Here is a 24179-nt window from a genome sequence, read left to right on the forward strand (position 1 = left end):
TTATTAATACCCTCAGCGTTTCATTAGCATTTTTATTTAGATTCAAGGCAGGAAACTTATGCATTTTAATGTCCCCATTCATTTCCAAGTGAGATATAAAGAAATCTGCCTTGTCCTTTCTACTAGCTGATAGTGGATTGTTGTGGACTCCTTTTTTTTTTTTTTTTCTTTTCTTTTCAACCACTTCAGAAAGACAACCACTCTTTAAAATGTGCTAAAAGCAGTTGTTTGGTATCTAAGGATTTGTGCTCAAAATGGGAATAAAGTAATACTCAAGAACAGAAACGGTATAGGTCCGAAAACTAATTTGTCCCAATTAACACCTCCCACGGTGGCAAGGTTGGAACTCTGAACTTCCCCTCAAACCAGACCACTTTTACTGCATAAAAAAAACCAAAACATTATTTGATGGAGACTGTACTAAATGACAGAGTGACAGTTTGTGCGTTGTAATCTCATATTAAAAACAAAAGGATTTGACTAATTTCCTCCGCATAGTTACGTCTTACTCTCACAAACCCTCATGAGGTGATGCCACACATGTTGGATGGATTTGGGAAACGCAGATTATCACACAGTCGTCCATGCTGGCATTTGAGCAGTGAAGATCTGTGAGACGAGCCTATTCAAACAATGAATGCACAATTGAGAGGAAATACATCAAGTGGTTTTGATTTCACTCTGAGCTGAGGATGGAACGAGGACGAGTGTGAAAGATGGATAATGCCACATTTGGGCGAGATGGGTGCTCATGGAGAGAGCTCCGTGCTGGCTACAGTTTATTGACCTTGTGAGATATTGACATACAGCACGGTGCTGCATACGGATTTACTGAAGCATACCAAATTATTTACATATATATAAGGGGGGCAACATGGCAGCATAGGGGTTAATGCTCTTGCCCCACAATAAGAAGTTCATGGGTTCGGTTCCTGGCCTGAGGCCTTTCTGTGCAGAGTTTGCATTTTCTCCTCGTCTGCGTGGGTTTCCTCCTGCCGTCCAACGACATCATAACTGGTAACTCTAAATTGTCCGCATATCTGAGTGTGAGTGGTTGTTGGTCTCTGTCTGTCTCTGTGTGTTGGCCCTGTGATGGACTGGTGACCTGTCCAGGTTGACCCCGCCCCTCACCCAGAGTGGGCTGGGATTGGCTCCAGCAGCTCCCGTGACCCGGAAAAGGATAAGCGGTTGAAGATGAATGAATGAATATATATATATAGATATAGATATATAAGGTAAATCATCAGAAGAATCATATAAATTCTGGTTTCTAATGTGGAAATATTTGCCATGAGGTGCAGAACTCCTACATAATTACATGCCTAGCTGATTTCCTTCAAGTCCCTTCCTTACATTTCTAGCTCCTCTGCTAACACAAATGTGTTTCAATTTTTCATGGATGATTTGCTTGCTCTCTTGCCAAGAGTTAGATGACAAGATAATACTCTGTCTGTATGCTGAATACGAAGCTACTGCCAGCAGCCGGCTAACTTATCTTAGCACGAAGACTGGAAATGGTAAGCCTGGGTCTGTCCACAGATGATAAAATACACCTCCCAGCAACCCTGACGCTCGCATAAAAAAGATACTATGGTGTGCTTTTGTTCAACGTGGAGACCAAAGTGTAAAAATAACACTGTGTGGTTTTATAGGCACTCACCACCCAAGTTGCTGGCCAAGAAATAGTGTAGCACCTCACCTTCGTAGCCACTTGTCATTTTTACACTTTGTTTTATTGTCCCAATTAAATACACATGAGTCCATTGAATGTTATTTAAGGCTTTCAGTTACCCTTTTTCCCTTTATAACTAACCAAGATTATCAATCTTTTCATTTCCAGTCTCTGCAAAAAAGATCATAAGAATATTTGCCAGCAAGCGCTAGAAAAACCTTTTCTGCTTTCTGGCTTGCACATTGGCTCACTTCTTTTTAAAAAGAAGAGAGAGACAAATATTGATTTAGAAAATTGGAAGCTTTCTGAGTTCTTGCTATATGATAACAAATAGCAGAATAAAAAGTACAGCTAGAAAAATATCTTAAAATTATCGTTTGATTTCTCAAAGTATTTTCAGAAATATTCTCCATTATTGACGTAAAGCAGGAAATTAGAAGAAAAACCTAATTTGTACTGCTTTATAATAACTCTGTAACAAGTGCGGGTCCGTAAAGAGTCACGCTTTGTGTATTTACTGTACCGCAGTCAGAAGCTGCTGTAGGTTTACCCAGCATATCTGAGTCCTAATCCGCTGCTGCTCAAAAAATACATTAAAAGCAGATTGAAGAGACATGCTGCTGCATTGATGAACATAATCCATCGTTGTAAATAAGATGAGCAGTGACTTTTTTTTTTTCTTTAAACCTACAAGGTACAATCAATGCAGTGACATTTAAATTATGTCTGAGCTGTGGTATCTGAATGCGAAAACAATTTCTCTTATTTACTCTCTCCCTCTTTGGTGCCATCGCTCTTGACGTTCAGTTCCAGTCAGTGTGCTAATTATCAGCGTGGTAAAGCCAAGTCAGCTTCACTGACCACATTATCTAACTTATTATAATTATATTCAGGAGGTGAGCTGTGTCTGTCGGCTGTTTTTACTGAGGAAACGCCATTCTTTTTTTTTTTTTTTACCTTTTTTCTACACTTCTCTTATCAGGAATCGTTGTATGTTCATCTTGGCAAACCAGCGGCAACATTTCCACGGTTGGGAATGATTTCTGAAACACAAGCTGACAATTTGCAGAAGATGGACTTGCACTTGAACTGCACAAAAGCCAACCTGCAAGTCAACCGTTGCAAATCAATGGCAATCATGCATCTCTTTCTAATAGTAGTTATAAACACAGCAGGTGAATTTGTGCAACCCACTGACATGTGTGTATATACCCAGAGCCATTGTGGTGCTGTTATAATCATGGAGCTACCCCAGGCTAGATTCAAGTGACCTCGCAGAAAAGGCTGAGATGAATAAGATGAAATTCTGCTTTTAATGCTTCTGCGTTGGCAACAGCTGTAGCCGGGGGAATTACAGTATGTTGTTGTGCGTCCCCACTCCCCTGATTGTGGTATCCCAGGAACGCCTTGAGGCAATTCCTTGCACTTAGGCCGAGCGCTCACTTGGGCTCAGGGGCAGACTGATGAGATTGTGATCGTCAAAGGTCAAAGCCATAACTCAGGATCTTAAGAGGAAATTGTGACTTTTTTTTTTTCTTCCCTTTTTTGGCATTTGATTGGATTCTATCACAAATCTAGATGGTGAGCCCTGTGGCTGTGTTGACGGTATAGTTTGTTTGTGGGTTGAATCGTATATGCAAACGCATGTAAACCACACTGACAGAGGCATAAAACCAAGAGGCGGCAATTTCAGTGACTTAACGTCCTGTCCCTTCCACCTCAGGAGGATTTTTACAATGTGAAGCTCTTTAGAGGATCCAGATGAAAGGGCTTTCCTTGACAAAAGTAGTAACTGTGACTCCTGGCTGCAAACATTATCCAGCACTTGTCATACACACCACTTAGCCCATTTCCTACCTGCTGCTGAGGCTGAATGCAGCCACATGTTTGCCTCCAAACTTATTTTGACCACGAATATCTTAAATGATCAGCTCTGTATCGGCCCAGTTTTTCTTGTTTGTGTATAAATAGATGATTTGGACTGTCAAGGTTCTTGGGTGTTGGTTTGAACTTTTTAAATCAGCCAATATTTCATACATTAATAGTCTCTATGTTCAGATGGGATTTTTTTTTTTTTTTTTTAAATTGTGTCTGGCCTGTAGTCAGGGAAAAAATTGTAAGTGATGTGCGGTTATGACCCAGAGACAGTCCCGCTGATCAAAACTCATGAATCTTGGTTGAAACTATATGAAATTTATGACAAGGGTTTTGTTAATGTTAAACTGACCTGACTGATCTAAAGTATGATTCACGGCACCTGTGCTAGGCATTAGGAAAGTGTTCAGCATTTTTTTTTTCTTTTTTTTTGTAATGTTGCAGCCTCATGCTAAAATATAAACCATCAATCTAAATCCAATACCCCCAGAATGACCTAAAAAAAAAAAAAAAAAGCTTGGCTGCATCCCATTCCTCTCCATGACTGGAATCCAGCTGTGGTGAATTCATAGCTGACAATGCAGATCAGAGCAACCCCCCCCCCCCCCCCCCCAATGCTGTGAGGTACAGTGGAGGGAACTGCCCCTCAGCATTGAGGCACAGACCAGGGGAAGGTTCCCCAAAAAAAAAAAAAAAAAAAGTTTGTGCTGCAATAATCAGCCATCGCTGCAGCACTCCACCGATTGGGGCTTTACAGCAGAGTGGCCAGGCGGAAATTTCTCCTCAGTGAAAGTTTGCAAATAAAGCCCTAGATGGACTCTCAGACGGAGAAACAAGATTCTCTGGTCTGATAAAACTGGGACTGGACTGTTTGGCTTCACTTTCAAGTATAAACTCTGGAGGTATCCAGACACGATGACTGGAATAGGTTATTCTTCTGGACCTCACAGGTTCGCTGGAGCTCTGGAGTTACCTCGAGGTTGTGGTTTGTTGACCCCCCCCCCCCCCGGGCTGATTCTGATACTGATTAACAGATATTTTGAAGCGAAATGCCAAAACAAAACTACTTCTACCTCATTTTCCAAATAAAGCATTAACTGGTGTCCTGACTGTACTCTGTAAATACACTGTACATTATGACCATCTGACACAGTATTACTCCCCCATCGACTTTTAAAACAAAGATAATAACACATTTACTCAGTCTACACTTCAACTGACTTTCTCAACAAAATTTCACCTGCAAGCGAAGGTTTCTTGCAGTAACCGCGCTGAGTGGCAACATCCTGCTGCCTCATTTCCAACTTTTGGCTGCTCTTTAGTCAGCTAATTTAGACATTTTCCTTTATCAACGTGACTAACTGCCTGTTGTGACTGTCAGCTCTCTGCGCCTGTTATCACTCTCCTGCTAATGGATCATGTGTTTTCACATTATTCAGCTCTGGTAGTTGCTCCAGCTTACTTTCCCTGCACCTCCATTAGATGACACAGGCCTGTGTGCTGCGTTCTTGTGTTTAACCAATCGGACAATTTTGTGGGCAAATGTTGTCCATTTTTTCATTATTGGTATACTGTTAAATAAAAAACCAAAAACAAAGTTAGATCGTTGGAAAAATGTTGAATATTGGATATGATAGTGGTTCTGGCCAATAACTGGTCCATCCTTCACTTTTCTTACCAAGCCCAGCTAGGAAGACTCGAATGGAGGCCACTGTTTTTTAGGGAGCCTTCAGTGGAGGAGACATTTCTTTGTAGCCTTCCCCAGACATGTGCCTGAATGCAATCCTATTTCTGAGCTCTGCAGGCAGTTCCTTCCTCCTCCTGGCTCGGCTTTGCTCTGATGAGCATTGTCAGCTGTAAGATTGAATTTACTGCAGGTGGACTACAATCAAGGTTGAGTAACGTCTCATAGACGATCAACAGAAATGGGGAAACAATTTAGCTAAATTCAAGCCTTACAGAAAGACTCTGAGGGCTTAGGTCAATGCCATATTTCTCTCTTTCTTTCCATTCCATTTGCACCAAATTGTGAAATTTTCACTTAGCTATCATACGCTTTTGAGTGTAATTTGATGAGAGAAAATAGTTTTTACTTTAACATAAGGCTGCAATATTGGAAGATGGGCAACGGGTCTAAATACTCTATGAAGGCACTGAGTGTGGACAAAGGGGAGAAATATCCTTTGTTGCATTCCAGAAATTGTGGAGAGTTTTTTTTGGACATGATGTGATTGATCTGGACAAAGAAATGTAAGCATCTGGTGAGGGCTGCTCTGAGCATGGGCTGCTGGCTCTGTCTGCATATCACTGATGTGCCTGTGTTTGTGTTTCACTTGACAGTTATGTTGCTTTTTAAGGTTATCAGTGTCTGAAAAGTTTTATTCCGCTGCAGCTAAAGTGAACTTGAATGTCAACCATCTCCATATCAGAAACGAGCAATCGGGGTGGCAGAAAAGTCGGCGTTATTAATAATCATGTGTGCGTCAGCTCGTGAATACACTGGTTTCTGTTACTCAGTATAATTTCTCATTCAGCAAATCTCTCATTTGTCTTTTTAAAAAGCGGAGACCTGTGTTCCTGGGGTTTGACTTTCTGCACCAGCTCCACTGCAGCTGTTGTTAAAAGAAATTGAATCCTTTGTGAGCTGTGGTTGTAGTCTCTCAAAGAATTCTCGCAGCATTCAGTCCACTCTGTCAGGCTTTTATTACACACAAGTCCGAACTAACCACGCTTCGACCCCTCGGCTCCTTCACTTGCTCGTAGATGTGCCTCTTCTGTTTAAACTGTAGTGATGCCAAAAGCTCATGAACAGCTGATGTTTTTGGGAAACGTTGTTTCATTAAATGCACCTAAAAAGAACATGAATATTGGATGAACAGTAATATGAAACAATCTAAAAAAAAAAAACAACTAAAACATCCTCATATAAACATAAGAAGCAAGCCCAATAACGAAATGGTGTTTAGGGAGGGGTGCTCTTCCAAGGCTGCATTTACAAATGTCCAAACAGCTGTCAAGAGGTACTTTGAGGTTTTCTTATATCAACAACAGAACCCAAAGCTGCGTTTCACTTTGCCCATTGTTTTCCTGGTAAATTCAGTGCTCTATAAAAGCCTCTATTGTATATATCGCAATTTTAATGTGTGGGATAGATCCGCTAATGTAACTGGTTTGCTTTGCAGTAGCATTTCTGCGTCACCCGCAAGGACTCATCTACGGCACCGCTAGGGGAGCATGGATGTAGACACCATGGCAGAGGCGGAGAGCGCAGCAAAAACAGAACCAACAGAGCCCAAAGAGGAATTGGCGACCGGAACTCCACTGTTTGGCTTTGGCGTGGATTTAAAAAGTCAGACACCGACCAGACAGCGGTAATCTGCAAAACATGCCGCCAACAAGTCGATACTAGTGACTCGAACACGTCTTGTCTTTTCTATCACTGAAAGACACGGTATGAAGAACAATACAGAGACAGTGTTAAAATGCGACAAAGCACTACCGTTACCTCAAAACCACAAAGTGATTAAAAAAAACCCTAAATAAATAAAGGATAAAAGATAAGAGAAATTTACATTCATTTACATGTGTGTATGTATGTATATATATATATATATATATATATATATATATATATAAAGAAAAAATACTATCAAGGTATACAGTATATTGTTATAAGGATATAAAATTACCTATGTTGGGATATAAACTTTTTGTCCATATTGCACAGCACTAATCAGACCAATCAGACTAAAGTTGCAGTCACACCATTCACTCGTTCAGTGTGAAATGAGTGGGTGCAGGAGTTTGGAACGACCACTTACTGCGTGCTGGTTGGTGAACGGCCGTGGCTGCCGTGCTAACTCTTAGCTCCAGTCGGCCGCAGTAGCTCTGGGCTTCATATAGGGAAAAAATAGCTCAGACAGTTAGAGCTAAAGCTAAAGGTCAATTAGAGTCTACATTGTAACTGACCTTTAGCTTGTTAGCTTAGCTTAATTTCCAAAAGGGCAGTCTATACCATCGACCCCTTCCCCTTTTTATAATGCAACCTGCAGACCATCTTTTGTGGAGCCGCTTGAGCAGCCAGGGTGGATAAAAGTCCATTGTGAAACAGTAAATAAAATATGGCAGCCTCTCCTGTTCTGAAAGCTCGGGCTGTGCGTCTCCTCAAAGGTATCGGATTCATTTCACCCCCTGTGATTCCAGTAATTCCATTGAAATGAATAGGTTTTTGCTGTTTTTATATCCTGGCGTGTTCTGAAGTCAATAAATTACTAGTGAACGGTATAAGCCAACGTACTATGCGCCAATAATTCAGTCATCCTGAATTCTCTGTGTCTGATGGGAAATAAACCACATCCTCACTCTTTCTGTATCGCCAGAGCAAACAATAACATTTTTTTCGCCAGTGCTCTTTAAAACCTTGGTCGATGTGATCAAATGTACCAAATTGCTTTGGTCCTTTTTAATTATCAGATTCAAAACAGTTGTCATACTCTTTGCAAACAAGCTCCTCTCATTGGCCACGATAAAAGAAAAACGCTTTGTTACGATTGTGGCTATAAAATGTCGCTTTACGACAATAACATTAGCAAATCTCTGTACCCCGTCCTGCCTGGACTTCTCCAGCGTTCCCCTTCCTGACTAAAGACATATTAGATTGCTTTTGAACAGATCCTAAACAACTTTTTTTTTTTTTTTTTTTTCCTGATGTCATCCACTATATACATTCAAGCACTTTTCCATTTATGTCACCCATAAATTAAATTGTTCATGACTATTTATGTGTCAGGAATCCTGACACATAAATACCTTTGTGAGCTATATTCCTGTTTGCCTTCCTCTGTCCCAGTGATTGTTACCTCCTGCATGAAGTTGTAATCACTGCCATTATTCATATGGGCACTTTCCCGCTATGTACCTCACTGCAAACAATACACAACCCAAAGATAATTATTTTCATTGCTTAACTCGCTTAAATTGTCATTCTGTCTCTGCCCGCATGTGATGGAAGGAATTATTACCCAAAACGTAAGTACAATCAGTTGGCCATTGTTTCTTTAATGCTTGGGGTCAGGCTGAATTGAATTAAAGCAAATCATATGTGAGACATTTCTGACCTCCCTCGCAGCACAAAAATATCTCTTTTTTTTTGGGACAACACATCTATTTGCCATTTGGCAGTGTCTTAGTAAAGTCCATTTGAGGGAATTTAGATCAGTTCCTTGCTGTAAACAAAACACAAGCTTGCAATCTTTACAGTGTCCTTGAACAGCATGTCTGCCAATCGTTTGCAGGCAACACTCTTCTGATCAGTTTGCAAACCGGCACAAAGCACCCGTCTCCCAATCTGCTTGGACTTTTGTATGGTTATGTGACTTATAAAGGTTCCTCTGTCACACTCATGTTTTTTTTTGTTTTTTTTTTAATTGCGGTGGCGATCATATCATAAATAAAGTCAACGGCCACCTATGGCCACCTTCGAATAAACACATTAATGAAATGCCACACAGATTTTGAATAATATGCAAGACAAAATGTCAGCGTGAAAAATATTTATCACTGTGGCCAGATTCAGATTAAGTCACCTGGAGGACCCCAGGATGAAATGATCCACGGGCCCCTGTCAGCACCCCTCACCTGTATGTCTCCGGCCACCTTTAAGCAAACAAACAACACATCCAGAGCAGTAAAACAAACCTTTCAACAAAAGGGAGCTCCTGTAAGTGATCCCATTTTGGATCCACTTTCTGGTCATTTGTTAAGCTGTGATAACAAATCAACCTCTTTTTCTATCAGTGGTGAACAGTGGAAGTCGTTTAAATAACGTCCTCATTTTAGCTGTTGCTGAGTCTAATTACTGTTGTCTGGTTAACAATCTCTTTGCAGGCACATTTCTCTCCGTGCCCACAGACAAGTGGAGACAGACACTTATTACAATACTCCAACATTTTCATTACGACCGTGAGTGGAAACAGCTGTATTTCAGCACTTAAACAAGACCGACAGAGTGCGGATGACTAAATAAATGAATAATTTTCCTTTTAAGTGCCATGCAAAATATCGACACATGAACACAACTTATCAATATTCATTTAATTCACTATAGTGAACTTAGCTCTTCTCCAGTGTTGAGACCGAGTGCTTGGTGAGATCGTTTGCAAAGCAATGAGGCTGTACCTGTTATTTTAGACGTGACACACAATCAATCAACTTTTCCTATTTTGTGCCGCTCCTCTAATTAACAGATTGTAGCTGCAGATGTAACATTAATTACATATCCAGTTTAGAGAACTGCAGCATTCTCAGAAAAAAAAAAAAAAAGTAAAAAAATCTGCTCTCAGAAATCAGCTTTTTTTTTTTTTTTTTTGGCTTCAGTTATTCATAACTTTAATTGCCTGTGAAAGAGGAAAAATCCATATTGGATTTAATAAACATTCAAAAGGATTTAGGTGTGATAAAAACGCCGTGGACCTCAGTTTTACATCTTTTTAAACAGCCAGTAGTGTAGGTAATGTGGTAAAAGTTTGAGCTCCTGGGGGAAAATGCACTGTGAGCTGAACCTCTGTGCACTCACACAGCGCCGTGGTCTTAACTGCAGTGCTTCACTTCCCCTGAACTTGGAATGTGACACTCGCTGCAAAAGTTTATAAAAATCATTTTTAAAAGCAATTTCAAACTAGGAAAAAAAACATATCCTGATCCTCATGAGCCACTGAGCATATACAACATTTTTTTTTTTTTTTTCACACTTCAGTGGGAATTTCTTTCAACTCTGGAAAGTATAACCCCCCCCCCCCCCACTGGAACTGTGATACCTCGGTGCAACTATAAACAGGTGAGGTGATGGGATGCTTGAGATGTTTTGCAACCGCTGCCTCCATCAATTTAAAGGCGCTCCTGTTTCTACAAATGATTACATTCTTTTTGATTCCTGCTGTGATAACAAAAAAAAAAAAAAGTACATTTTGGTGCGTCAGCCATTTGCTCTGGTAGATACACTCTCACATATCCTTTGAAATCTGGTCAGCCAAACACCATGTAAATGAAATTTTGTCAGCCAACAGTCTTTAATTATTATTCCAGTCAGGCTATCAATTACAGCCCCAAGAACATCTCAAACGCTTCCTTGCTCTTCCTTGCCTTTTTCTACCCAATAACACTGTTGTTGGTTGTAAAAGTCAAATTATTGAAACTGTCCGAGAATCCAGAATGCATTTGCTTTGGGGGCATAATGATTCTCGGTTTACTTTTATTTGGCCTCTTAGGCTGGGATTCGCTGAATCGCAATCGCAAATGAAGTGATCTGAGCCCACGATGCGGACACAGTGACTGGTGTCCTGTGTAGTTAGTTGTCTGGTGTATCTGTGGGAAGCGCTCGTCATTTGCTGCAGTTCTCTTACCTCCTCATTGTCCGCTGCACTTTCAATGGCTTTCCGTGTGTATCCGTGGCGCTACTGTTACACGCACTTTCTTTGTACTTTGATCCACTCTGTGATGACCTTTCTGGGCACAGCCAATTATCTTCACTTATCCCGGGCTTTCTGAGATGGGAATAAAATCATCAAATCAGCGAAAAGGACACACACACGCACACACACTCACTCTCCCCCTCTCAATCAAGCTAGGCACCAATGTGATCTCCACTGGCCAAATGTTCATCAGCACTCCTCAAACAAGTGTGACCAATCTGTCTAATCACCGACTGTCAGGTCAAATTGCCCTCCAATTCATCGAAGAGTGAGGGTGCTAACCATGTACACAGAGGCATTCCTTTTTTTTGTAATACTTGTTTATGTTTTAGATTTCTTTTACTTTTTATTTATGATGTATATTTTACTTACTACTATTTGTTCTTTTCACTGACAGTATCTTCCATCCCTGCTGAAGTGGGGATGCAAACTGTAACATTAATAAGATAAGCCCTCTTGGGTTTCTGACCTCTCTGGCACATTTTTTTTTTAAATTTCCTTATTTTCAAATATGAGTGACCACACCTCTCAAATGTAATTTTAAAACGTGAAAATACATTTAAAAAAAAGAGAAAAGAAAAGAGAAGACTCAAAACATAAGCACATCTTCAACCTCCCCCTGTCTTTCTGATTTCAGAAACCTCTACAGAGCGTAAGCTGTGAGGTCTGTCTTATCTTTAACTCATTCAGCAGTCCGTGCTGAGATGTCCTGGTCTTATCATACTAAAGGAAAACAGAACAAATGAAAGCTTTGAATAGTTTGTAATTAGATGGACACCTCTGAATTATTCAAGCAAACATCAGGATTGTTAATTATAATTGTGCTGCATGGTAGGTAACCTGTCAAATGGGAACCAGGGCACTGATGCTTGAGAGGCATAGCTGCAATTAAATGTATTCTCGCTGATGGTTAAAGCAGTCAGAATGAGTCAGAATGAGCCGAAGGTTACTATGTAAGAGCTGTTTTAAACCTTCCCTGACCCAGGGGCCACCCAACATATCTCGGTTTAGCACCTTCCTCAGAGACGCGCTGACCTTTAGCATGAACTTGAAGAGTGACAGGTTAACTAATGCGATTGATGCCATAATTACATCATGTCCTGCTCTCAAATGGAAGATTTTACCATAGTAGTTTGGCCTGGGGTGATAATGACTGCTAGGCTTCGTTAGCTTTTTGCTATTTTTTCACTGTAGAGTTGTACAGATCAGCATCACCGGACAAGTAAACCAACGCTATTACTCGAAAATTCACTTTCAGATTTCAGTTATCGATGGGTGTGTTGACTTTTTCTCAGCCGAAGTCGCAAACATACCATAAGGACATTTTAATGACACTCTGACCCTGATTCCATAAAGTCGAGGTATTCATGATGCACCTCGTTGTCGAAAGTGAACTGCTGATATCAAGTGAGAACTTCTGCCGTGTGTCTGACTAACGGTGTGATCTCTGAGCACTCATCTCCTGTGTGAGAGGGTTAGGGTAGCTAAACTATACGTGTTCGCCCTCTGGCACAGTTTGGCCTTCTACCAAAAGTTAGTTAGTATTTGCTGAATACCAAGCTGGATTTCTTTCTAATCGTGTGGAAATAAATGTTTTAATTGTTGCGCCCAGTGCTGGTTATTTTAAGCTCTATATTGGCCCCCCACAGCTGGCTTCTAAAGGGAAAAGAGGGCACATTTTGACCACAGTCAGCACAATGAATATGATATGCTGTCACAAGATCTTAAATCAGTATATTGCAAATACATGTGCTTCTGCTGGAGCTGTGTGATGTAAGTGCTGAAGGTGTTTTGTTTTTTTCCCACTGGACTAAAGATTTTCTGACAGACTGCCCGAAGAGAATGTGAGACTACTGTGTGTTGTCTAACGAGATTGTTTTGTGTACAGGCATCCCACAAGGCTGCTTTTATCCCTTCTATTGTTTTCACTCTATACAAATGAGATGAGGTTTCAAGATGGCACCATAGCTACACAGTCACACATGAACAAGCTGGCAGAGGCGCAGGGCCTGAAAAATGCAGCTTCTTTATTTGAGGACATCAGTTCCCACTTCCCAGTTTTTTCACACTGTGGGTTTCTTTCTTCAGGGCCCCAGCACTAATTGAATATATAAAATATGAAACTAATCCATATTCACAGTCGCAGCCCAAAACCCGTACTATCGTGGTGAAGTCATCCATAGGGTAATGAATTGTTTTAAATAAGGAATGCTAAAGAGCAGCCAGTATTCATTGAGCCAAGAGACCTTTTCATTCAGAATTACAACAATTATTTTTTGGTGCAAACCCTATTCATAATTTTTCATGTGAATAAAAACTGGAATGATTCAAAGCCAATGTGCATTTTTTTTTTTTTTCCCTCATTAAGATATAACTGTAGCGCTTTAAGCTTCCTGCTGTTGTGGTAATTGACAACTGAGAGCCAGCTTTGCTCAGAGAGGGACTAGCACCTTCTCTACTGTAATGCTGAATGGAGCATGTGCCATATAGCCTGTAGCTGTGTCCCAATTCAAAAACTTTGGAGGCTTCATTTGAAGGCACGTTGCGTCATAGTGGTGAGTAGGCTGTCCCATTTTAAAATCTCCTTCAAATGCAGATGAGAAATGTGGCGCTCTTGTATCTTGGGCAACAAAGGCTCCAACAGGAGGGTCCTTTGTGGTGCAACCCTCCCCAAGATTGACAGCATGAAAGTATTGACAAGTTTTTGTTGGAAAAACGTGATGGGGTGGAGACACAGCAGGTGATTCAGATTCCCCCTGCAGGTCAGATCTCACGTATTGGCCCAGGCTTTGTTTCCCATTAGATGTGCTTCCTGAATTGGGATGTGGCCTGTGAATGTGGATAAAAGGTGTTTCCCCACTCTGGCTTGTATCTGTTGCAGAATGTAAAACATCGACCGTGAATGACATGAATGGAGGACTTTGTGCTGCTAAGTGTATATTTCCCTTGGTATGGAAAAACCTTTTAGCTGGGTTTGCTTACGTTAGCGCTGGATCCTACTGGCCATTACTTTATGTCCACGCTGCCTTCGCTCTGAAAGCAGGGGATCCGACTAACTCCAGTCATGACTTTCATTGTGGCAGGACATGTACTCATTTCCAAGCAAAAGTTGTCTGCAGTTTAAAAGGGCTGATTTTCCTAAAGAAATGAATGTTGGCTTGTGTGATGTTGCGTACAGTTTGAAAGTGTTCTTGCTTTGAGATGAGGCACACAAATAAGCTAGTTCCTCATTCTCTTTGTAGCAATTGCTTTCAAACGTCAGTAGCCAAATAAAAGGTGTCTTTTTATCCGTGGTGCACTCAGCCGTGTCGGAGGAATCATGTTAAACCTCTTGCTGTGGGATTGTTTACGTATATGTGAATGCCACACGCGATCTGTTGTCGATGAGACCAAAGTTTTTTTTTGTCTTGCCATGGACTGGCAGTGAAGTGACTCACATAGGCTGTCATCAAACTCTTACACTTGTTTTTGTGTCTCTTGAATGCAGCTGCCATATATTTCCACAAAGCCTTGAGATGAAACCCCTCATCTGTGGGCCGCACTGAGCTCGACCTTCGTTCCAAAGTCTCTTAAAAGATATTCGTTTGGCCTCGCCCACATACTAAGTGAAACCTTTTTCACCCACTCTGACCATTTCTTAGGTAATTGAGCGATCAGTCTTCTGGTAATCTCCTGAAGCCTGGATGCTGTCTTCAAAACAACAGCAGAAGCCATTTATTTATATTTTTTTCCTCCACCCACTTTTACCTGAATGCCAAAATTATTATGATAATGAAATAACCTTTATTACCTACTTCCACAGATGAAAAATAATTTCTCCTTGTAAAAGTGAGCAATAGAAATTCAAACCACGGATCAGTAACAATAAGTCCTTAATTGCCTTTTCTCCAAATGTTTTCTCTTGCGCTGAAACACCACGGAAATGCTTGTTGTTGAGCGCTGACAAAAGGGTTAAAATTGAAAGGTGCTCCACATCCTGCGCTGCTTATCAACAGTGTGGTGGGAGGCATTTGATAATACTTAAGCCCAGAGGGAATCCTAGTGGGTTAAACCTGCTATAGCATCAAAATAAAGCGGGGGTGAACACAGGAACTACAAGACAAATGAGGCGAACTGCAACAACTCGCGTCTTGGTTAAACCCGGTAGGACTATGTTGAAAACATGCAGATTCTATGACATATGCTCTTTATGAGGCCATTAAATGTGTTGGTATGGACCCAGATGCATCAGCCTTCCCGTTATTTTATCTACCCATTTCCTGTTTAGCTGTCATTTTCCACAATGACGTCACTTCAGCTCAACGAGTAATTGTTTTTCCATCAAGTATGGGCTGGTGTCTTTTTCATATGTTTGCGTTAGATCATCCATCAGTCCTATTTACACTGGTGACTGGATTGTGATTGAGCTCGTGCAAACAGCGCAAGTCATCACTTCAACAGAGCGCCGTCAAACACACACCGATGTGACAGGGGACAGGGTCAGGCGGGAGAGGTAATTGTGTGTGTGTGATGTATTAGGCATCACAAATAGGATCATGGCAAACCTTGAGGAAATTATGCATCTCACTGCTTTGTTTCGTCATGTTCAAAAACACACAGACTGAAGCTATGAGGCTGAAAGATTGAGTGAGATTGAGACGACGCATCAGGCTTCATTGAATGTGCTGCCTAGTGTGTTACTGTAGTTGTTGTTTTTTTTTTTTTTTTTCCTCCAAGCATATCCTTATGATTAAAACCAGCAAGGGTCACTCTGCCAACTGTAGGGGTCAAAGCAAGCACTCAGCCGGGTTGCTCTTTATTATTTTTTAATTTTTTTTCTGTTTTTTTCTGTTTCTGTTTGACTGATTTTCTCATATGTTATGATATTTGTCTCATTTAATCATCACTTTGTCTTTAAAGCCTCTCGTTTTCTGTCCACTCGTCTTTACCCTTTTACCCTTTTTAAATATCACAGACTCATTGGCATAACTATAATACACATGTATGTCTGTGAATGCCACACTAATGTGTAGAATGTGCTGCATAAGTGAAAGGTGTAATATAATAGCTCACTTTTTACCAACAGCCATAGTATTTAAAGTAACTGATTAGCAGTATACCTCACTCCCACAATGACCTTTGTTGAACATTTGCACTTATTATTCAAAGTCAAGTAGAATAAATCTCTGTCTTGGTTGTAGAGGTGAGATGAGTTTCAAATAGGTGCTTGAGGTGAAATTTAATGTGATAAATTGGAATCTATACAGGCAAAATATCAAAAAAAAAAAAAAAAAAAGTATCCACATAAGCGTTTTGACATTTTTGCCTGACATGAGCTCGACTCGCTTGTTTTACTAATGGCAGTGTTTGCCACCGAAGCACGTTTCGGCAGATTTAAAAACAAAGAACGAATGGGTCACAGTTGCAATGATGATGCTGAAGCTGTATATATAGATTTTTTATTTTTTTCCCCCCATATAAATCTTAAAAAAAATAAAAATAAAATAAATAAGTCCACCTTAAATGTTCTGCACTCCGCAGCTTTGGACTTATCTCTTTATTTATTGGCGCTGTGGTTACTAAAATTATACTGGCAGAGCTGACAAAAACTTTATGAATGCAGCTCTTTCCTTGGCAGAGTTCTCATTAGACAGAACATGAATACTTCAGCAGAAGACATCCTGTAAGGTGTCTTTGACCTGAACACTGCTTACTATAGTGCGTTAAAGTGAGTGGCTGAGCCAACGGTTCAATGCGCCCACAGGGAGTGTGGCTTAGTTGGACGTGACTACAGTGTATCTTTATGCAGAAATTAGTTGTTTGCCTCTAAATTATTCTCTAAAATCTCTGCCATCTTTTCAAAGAAGCCTGTAGCTGCTAGTACTGTAGCCTCTGAGCTACATAGAAGATTAAATAATTTATTAGTAAAGATAGAGACGGAAAACCTCCTTCACTTCTGACGATTCCTTATGTGCGATGCATTTACACGGAAACATGGCAGTCAGCCTGTTAGATCAGTCTGTCCTGTGGCAGCTCTAGAACTACTGGATGGGCGTTTCTAATGCGGCTTCATCCGCTCAACATCAAATGAGATTACAGCGGTATCATAACCCTCAATTTATTCAAAGAAACAGTGCTGTTTGGTTGCTATTTTAATGTATTTGTGCACCTTATGTTTGTTTGCGTGCCTGCTTATTGCCTGTCTGTGCCGCTGCCTGTCTTGGCAGGATACTCTCGTGACAGATATTTTTAATCTCAGTGAGATTTTTCCCTAATTAAAGAAAAGATTAAAAAAAAAAAAAAAAAAAAAGAGAGAGATGCAACTTAACTGATTAGCTACCATCATTTCTAAACTGAGAATTGTTTTTGAATCCTAAACCCAGGTGCCAGAACTCAATTGTCATATTCTCTGAACCGTGTATCTCTAGGAAGGAAGATAATCTCCCTTTCTTTCTGTGCTGAGCCAATGTCCCACATATCACAGTGAATGCAAACGTTGTTGTGTTGTGCTGTCACACAATTATCGCAACAATGCTGTGTCTTGTGACAAAACAGTTTGGTGACCACTGAGCTAGACAACCTAGTTAAAGAGACGTCGTCTTCATCAGCCCAATCTTGGTGAGTCGGTTGACACCCTGACATCTGGATGCATCTTCTTCTTAATCAACAGTGACTCTTGCTCCACCTTTCTTTGCCTTGATTTTTGCCCCGTTGCCTCCTCCCTTTTTTGTTTTGGAAAAATATTCTTAGCCCGCACCACTGGACGCCCGCAGCTCTGAAACTGGCATCCTTTCTTTCTAATTTTCTCTCTTGTGCTCCTCAAAATGTATTTTTTTATTTTCCCATCAACGTTGTCATATTATTTTGAAAGACTTAAATGCGTGATCGGGAAGATTAATGAATAGACCCAAGGCAGGTTTGCTGAACAACACGGAGATCATGATTCATAAATCATCCAGGGCCTCCCAGCCCCAACATTGATGGCTAAATGCTAAGATTAACATGCAAACAAGGTGAGGTTTTCTGAGCACACCGTCTTACTTTGGGGCTTTATGCGTAGATTTACAATTAAGATAAATGAGCACACAATTTCCCAAAATGCCATAATAACCAGTAACCTGCCACAGGACTTGTTTTCGGTAATGAGGGGAAGAAGATGCACTAGAAGTGAGGATGATCGAATGCTGAGATTGAAATGTGACTTCAGTGAGTGGCAATACTGTAATCACAGAAGAAACAAGGCCCAAATATCGACTGTTGCAGCGTCTTTGTATGTGTCTAAAGATTTTAAAAATATATTCAACAACTCTTTTTTTTTTTTTTTTTTTTTTTTAAATTTGGATTCCAAAGAACAGCTTTGGGATAAAGGGGCACTTAAGCTCATTTGAAAGGCGTGTGGGGGATGTCAGGTTGGGGACCACTGAGCTGTGCTATCTGAAATATGACTCACAGCATTGTAAAACTGTATCTGGCAGTCATTCACTTAATCTCCTCACAAAAAAAGTTCAGCCTGTTTCTAATTCATTAGAGCAGCTCAAGAGTTTGGCCGTTTTTCATCTGGTACCAGCAGATAGTACTGAGCAGTGAAAGATCAGGGCAAATGGATTGAAGTGGATGATATGATTGAGCTACAAAGCATTATGTTTACTGGTAATTGTGAAGTCTTCACATGCAGATGAAGTCATAATGTGATATTTTTTTTGCAATTATTATTGTTATTATATATTATATTTTTTTTATCTGAGTGGGCTATTGTCATCATTTCTGTCCTGGAAGTTGAATTGCCTAACGACCGTCTGAACATTTTTCTTTTCCAAGGTAAAGAAATGCAAAGTTTGCTATTCTTCTTCTTTTTTTTTTTTCCTTCCCCAACACAAAAGTTCAATCTTTTACAATGTCAAGGAAAACCAATTAACCCAAAACTAGACGAGCAGAATGGGGTGCACAAATGACACATTGAGGAAAGAGGATTAAAATGTTCATTGTGTACATAATTGCTCTGCTTGGCGAAATGTCAACGCTCTTCTCAATTCCAACAGACAAAATCTGGAATTGCTTTGCTGTACAATGAGGAGACCAACAATACCTATGATGTCTGCCTGAAATTGACCAAAGAGGTATTAACCATACAGAAGCTGGATGTCGTTTGCACAAGTGGAAGTGAATCCCAAGTAAATGTAAGTGCGCCCGAGGGCTCGAGGCCTGCATTGTAATTCATGCTGCATAACTGCTGAATACCGTTTCAATGTTCAAAATATCCTTTTGCCAATAAGAAACTCCCACTTTCTAAAGCACAGAACTGTTGTACTGCGGAGACAAGCGACTGGCGGACTCGGCTTAAGCATCAAAGTAAGAAGATAAGTTTTGATTATGGAAAGACTAAAGCAAAAATGAAAAGGTTTTGGGTTAGAGAGACGGCTGTTTTTCTGAGGAGGCAGTTTTGGCAGGAAATTTGACAATTGAAACTCAATAACCTTCAATCTCATCTTTCACTCCTGCTTTTTTTTTTTTTTTTTTAGGGAGGTGCTGAGCACAACGTGCCTGTGGTTATTTCAAAGATTTTCAAAGATCAAGTAGGTAAGAAAGTATTTTATCTCACTAATGTAATGTGGCCTTTGGAGTGGGTGCTCAGTGCAGTGTTAAATGTCACATTGATCATAGAAATGTTAAAGAAATTAGAGAGAGATCTCACCGGTGACATTTAACTGCAATGAAATGCTGAGCATTTTGAGGGCATCATTGATTTTCATATATCTGGCAGACATAAGTAAGAGTTTAGGTTGTAATCAAAGTGCAAATTGTCATAAGAAACGGGTCATTAATGGTGGAAGCAGAGGCATCTGTCAGCGTTTTGGGAAATATTTGCTTTATGTCCAGTGAATAGTGAAGCCACATATCGGTGGTATGTATCTTGAGTCAGGATTTGTTTAGCCTAGATTAGCATCAAGACAAACCCAGGGATATATTCACCTTACGTCTTTCAGTTGTACAAGAATACACCTCAAACTTGGATTTATATATACAGTTTGAACTTATTTCTTAAATCAGCACATGAAAATCACTCAATGAACGGTTTGTAAACTCCAGTTTGTGCTACTTGGAAACGAGGATGCGGCGCATTGTATTTGGGATGTCACAACAGAGCTTTGGTTATCAGAAGCAGTATATAATTGAAAATCCATCCACAACTCCCGATATCAAATTCAACATCACAGACAAAAACTGATAACAAAGCTTTCTGTGTATAGTGTGAAAGTATTCATTTAAAAGAAACGTCCTTTTAAAGGACTCAGCTGGCCCTTCTCATATTAACACACAGGGTTACACACCTGTCGTGGTGTTTAGTTTGGTTGATTTGCTTTCAAATGTTTATGTTTCATGTTTATGCCTTTTAAATGTATTAAATCTCAGTGAAGTCTTTTGGGTGAGAACATTTATTTCAAAAGCACTCCAGTGAAAGTGTAATGAGAGCAAAAGACAGAAAATCAACAAGTAAAACCCTTTACGTTCATGACTTTTGGATTTTTAAGGCCGGTGAAGTAATAGAGGCTTACCGACTTCCATTTGCAATCAGGTTATTTCAGTCACTCAGATTTCCAGATGCAGCCAGTGAACTCAGGCGTACGATGTGACAACCTCACTGTGATGACATGAACTCTGGACTCATGAATATGAGTGACTGTGTATTTGGCAAAATTTTGAAAGTCTTTGTAAAACTGTATCATAGAGGTTTTACTCCCCATTGACAACTACAGGGAGAAACACCCCACCCCCCACACACAAACTCATTTTAGCTGCGTGATGTATAATGAGATCGTTCGAAGGAAAGCAGGAAATAAAAGCTACACGTTTTGCCATTTATTATTCATTTTGTATATTGTCTCCACTGGGGCAGTTATTCTCCATGCCCAGGCCTTCCTAAAAATGACAGTGCAGAGAGAAACAGTACGAAGGCTAAAAACTAGCCAGTGTGGAAGAGTAAATGCTGCCACGGTGTTTGCTAGATGAATGAAAAAAACACTTTTATCGTTTTTGTCAGTTAAATTGGAAGACCCCATGACCTCTCAGCTTCCTGCTGGGGTGCATATCAAAGCATCGTATGAATCATTTCCCTGTGATTTGTCTTTTTGCTCACATCCCTCTAAATGCCACTTTGGATATGAGTGAATCATGTCTTCACATCCCCGAGGACGTCAAGAGCCCGTTTCTGAGTGCTTTACAAATCTTTTCACAACATAGCTTTCATTGTTTCCTCCCGTGCTGCGGCGAATGAGTTTATATCCCGATTAGTTTCAAATTTCATGCTTTCCTGTGTTCTTTCTCTGAGCTGTAGGATATTGCTTGAGATTAGTTAGACAGAGACATTGATTGCTATTTCCACCGCATTACCATCTATGAAATGAGCAATTATTTTCTAATGTTTTCATTAACCTCTGACACTTGACACTTGACACTTGCAGCTGATCAGTCGGGGAAGCTCTTCGTTGGGGATGCTGTGCTGCAGGTTGGTACATCAGTTCGTGACTTATTTTGCTCAGAGGTCAAGTTTGGTCCCAGCCAAAGGCTGGCAACTTGCAATTTCAACCCTCTTTTATTTTAACAGAAGATAATTTCATTGAGGGAGTAGGAATAGATTTTCTTTTTCTTTAACTGCATGATTTAATTCAAATGAGTTATTAAATATCTCTGCTCTTTGAAAAGATAACTCGTATACTCTTACTGAAACATGGCATCCAGTTTCAATTCAACTCAATAAACATTTTACTGTCAGAGCTCATGCTATATTAATCTCATGACCATCAATAAATTATATATTTTGTTAATTATCATCCAAACCGAAAAGTTTCTCGTATTTACTGATGAGATTTCATTTAATCTTTTAAAAAGTTAATTTGACTCTGTATGCCAGGTTTATTGGATATGCTGTTTATCTAGAATATCAAATAGATTCAACGGGCAGCCAAACAGTATTAAGATTCATATTGAAAGTTATTATAAATGATATGATGATTTGATTTGCGATTGCTTACACCTTTGGATCACAGCTATTTCATACAGTGTTTATTTGCAAAATGACTTATTTGAATTATCAGACAGCGGAATATTGCATCTTCATATTTATTTATATACAGCGGATGTTAGAGGCAATAATACAGGCAAGTTCACAGCTTTCTTTTAATTAAGTTTTGAAATGTTTACCCATTTGTATAATGCATAGAAAAGATGTTAATATCTGCAATAGCTTTTTCAACATTATTAGTAGTTGCACTTTATGCAGTGTAATCGGCCTATACCAAGTTTACTACTGATGTGATATGTCTGTGTGAACTCTGAGATGGCTGACCAGCCCTCACTGCTCCGCCATAAGATCAGACTGCAAGCATTGTTTGCATTGTCGTTGGTTGTTTTTTGGCCAATTTGCCATCTATTTGTGTAATGTTTTTGGTCTATTTGTTATAACTTTTCAACAATGTAATTTCAGGTTTAATATGGTATTTCTTTATGGTTTTTGTGTGTCTCATTTTGGCTTTCAATTTTCTGTCTCTAGTTATTTTGCCTCTCTGTGTGTGTGCGTGTGTTTTTTTTTTTTTTGTTTGTTTTGTTTTGTTTTTTATTTTTTTATGTGTCTCTTCGTCATCAATTTGTGGCTCATTGTGGTTCACTCAGACCGCAGACCGCTCACTCCCCGGACACAAACTGTTCACACTGCGTTCCTCTGGTAGGCGCTACAGAGCTCTGTTCACCAAAGCCACCAGCCTTAAAAACTGTTTCTTCCACCAGGCTGTCTCACAGATCTCCCCATAAGCCACCTGACAACCTCATGCACGTTTGCACATTGCTGCACTACTGTACAATACTTCACAAAAAATATTTCCAATCCCTTAACGTGTCCAAAATTGAAACATCGGAGTCAAATTCCTAGTATGTTTACACATACCTGGCCATAAAAATATTTCTGATTCCCATTGGGAGCATTGTGATTATTAATGTCATTATTGTGTTTCTGTGTGGGATTCTTTCGTTTTTGTGTGTGTTTTCATGGTCATTTGTTTCTATTGATGGTTTTATCAGATTGATGGAAAGCCGGAGTCAGGTTCATGCTAAGGGCTCAGGTGTTGTACCTGGTAGTCCTGATCAATAATCCATCCATCATACTAACAAGCTAATTTCCACCTTCTTACTCATGAAGGGTACAACAAAGGTGTCAATCACAACCCATGCCACCCATGGCCGAGCCTCTGGCCCTGGCCATGTGGTAAATGACCACAAAGTTGCTAAATTCCGCACCTTCTCCATTATATGTTTACTTATTTGCTTTTTCACCCTGTGCTGGTTTCAATAGGTCAACGGCATTAACGTAGAGCACTGCACTCATGAGGAAGTTGTGAGTATAATTTCAATGAAAGCTCATACCATTGTCCATCCTTTGCTGTCCCAGCCGTCTGCCAGGTTTTAAAAAACTAATCCCGGTGGTTATCGACACGGAGGTGTGCCTCAACAATCTGTGTTGTCATCTTGGGACGAAGCTGTTTTTCTTTTGGTTTACACTGTGACAGATTGAAAAGATTGAAAAGCAGATCCATATCAAAGGCTGCACAGGAATACAGGGTGGTAATATTTGGCAGCCTTTTTACACATGCTCAGTTTATCGCTCCAACTGAGATTCTCACTTTGTTAAATATTTCCCTTTCTCTCTCACTCACACACACACCCTATGTCAGTCATCTTCTCTTCCCCCTAAAAAGCTGTTCACTAGATTCACCTGCAGAGCTTCAAAACACATAATGAGGACTTTCTCTTAAGAAGCAAACGTAGGGCTCGTGGCTTTTACACTCTCTGCACCAACACATAGTCGGGCTGCAGTAACGAGGGCTGACAATCATTGCTGGAGAGGTCGGCAGGGAACTTGATAGCAGATGTGCATTTAAGCTTGCATGCCACACGTTAGATGTTACATACAAGCGGCACATTCCCTTGTTTGTTTTTTCTCTATCTCTCAGGAGAACAATTAGATATTTCTTTTTCTTCTTCTTCTCCCCCCCCCCCCCCCCCCCCTCCAAACCTAACTTAAATGCCTCTTTTGAATCACTGGCTCAACAGCTTTGGCACATATTTTGTATAATTTAGACACGAGATAATTAAAGTGTGATTACTTTACCTTCTCAGCCGTCACTTTGCTGCCG

At 40.1% G+C, this 24179-nt stretch overlaps 1 protein-coding gene across 1 annotated transcript in view; it reads left to right on the top strand.

Annotated features, from left to right (window-relative positions):
- sntg2 (syntrophin, gamma 2) overlaps positions 1–24179 on the top strand; it is a 71469-nt gene that overhangs the window by 4873 nt on the left and 42417 nt on the right. The window contains exons 2-6 of the mRNA XM_029493885.1: positions 19035–19172; positions 19288–19344; positions 19515–19572; positions 21456–21499; positions 23339–23380. Coding sequence (XP_029349745.1) covers positions 19035–19172; positions 19288–19344; positions 19515–19572; positions 21456–21499; positions 23339–23380 — 339 coding nt within the window. The remainder of the gene's footprint in view (positions 1–19034; positions 19173–19287; positions 19345–19514; positions 19573–21455; positions 21500–23338; positions 23381–24179) is intronic.

This window comes from Echeneis naucrates, chromosome 22, assembly GCF_900963305.1.
Source record: "Echeneis naucrates chromosome 22, fEcheNa1.1, whole genome shotgun sequence".
NCBI classification, from domain to species: domain Eukaryota; kingdom Metazoa; phylum Chordata; class Actinopteri; order Carangiformes; family Echeneidae; genus Echeneis; species Echeneis naucrates.